We start from the raw sequence: 703 nt of genomic DNA, 5'->3' as shown, positions 1-703 counted from the left end.
TCATGGACCTCTGCCAGAACGACCAGATCGTCCTCCTCAAAGCGGGTACGGGGCCACCGCGTCCCCTGTCCCCAGCCCCTGGGGCCACCCCAGCCCCTTGTCCCCAGCCCCACGGTCCCTGCTGCCCCTGTCTCCCCAGCCCTGGTGTCCCCGGGCGATGGGACGCTCTGGTCCCATCAGGGAGGTGACAATCCCTACCGGATGCCGTGGCCCCATCAGGAGGTGGCGGTCCCCAAGGGATGGTGTGGTCCCCAAGGGATGGTGTGGTCCCGTCACGGGGTGGCAGTCCCTATGGGCTGCTCTGGTCCCATCAGGGAGGTGACAGTCCCCAAAGGCCACTCCAACCTCATTGGGGAGGTGACAGTCCCCTGGGTCCCACCGGGGAGGCGACAGTCCCCAAAGGCCACTCCAACCTCATTGGGGAGGTGACAGTCCCCTGGGTCCCACCGGGGAGGCGACAGCCCCCAGGGCTGGTGCCACGGGGGCACCGACCCAACCCCGAGCAGTGGCACCGCGAGGCCCCGTGTCCCCGGTGCCACCATCCCCGTCCCGCTGCCGGGCGGTGGCAGGTGCCATGGAGGTGGTGCTGGTGCGCATGTGCCGAGCCTTCAACTCCGACAACCGGACCGTCTTCTTCGAGGGCAAGTACGCCGGCGCCGAGCTCTTCCGATCCCTGGGTAGGGCTGGCGGCGCGGGGGGGGGC

At 69.7% G+C, this 703-nt stretch overlaps 1 protein-coding gene across 1 annotated transcript in view; it reads left to right on the top strand.

Moving 5' to 3' along the window:
- The window catches only part of TDRKH (tudor and KH domain containing), a 14,731-nt gene that overhangs the window by 5,278 nt on the left and 8,750 nt on the right, over window positions 1-703 (top strand). The window contains exon 2 of the mRNA XM_019472573.1: window positions 570-677. Within this exon, the coding sequence (XP_019328118.1) occupies window positions 570-677 (108 nt within the window). The remainder of the gene's footprint in view (window positions 1-569; window positions 678-703) is intronic.

Source organism: Aptenodytes forsteri, unplaced genomic scaffold (genome assembly GCF_000699145.1).
Source record: "Aptenodytes forsteri isolate BGI_AS27 unplaced genomic scaffold, ASM69914v1 Scaffold276, whole genome shotgun sequence".
NCBI classification, from domain to species: domain Eukaryota; kingdom Metazoa; phylum Chordata; class Aves; order Sphenisciformes; family Spheniscidae; genus Aptenodytes; species Aptenodytes forsteri.
The sequence above is the reverse complement of the archived record's forward strand: the minus strand, read 5'-3'. Positions and strand labels throughout refer to the sequence as shown.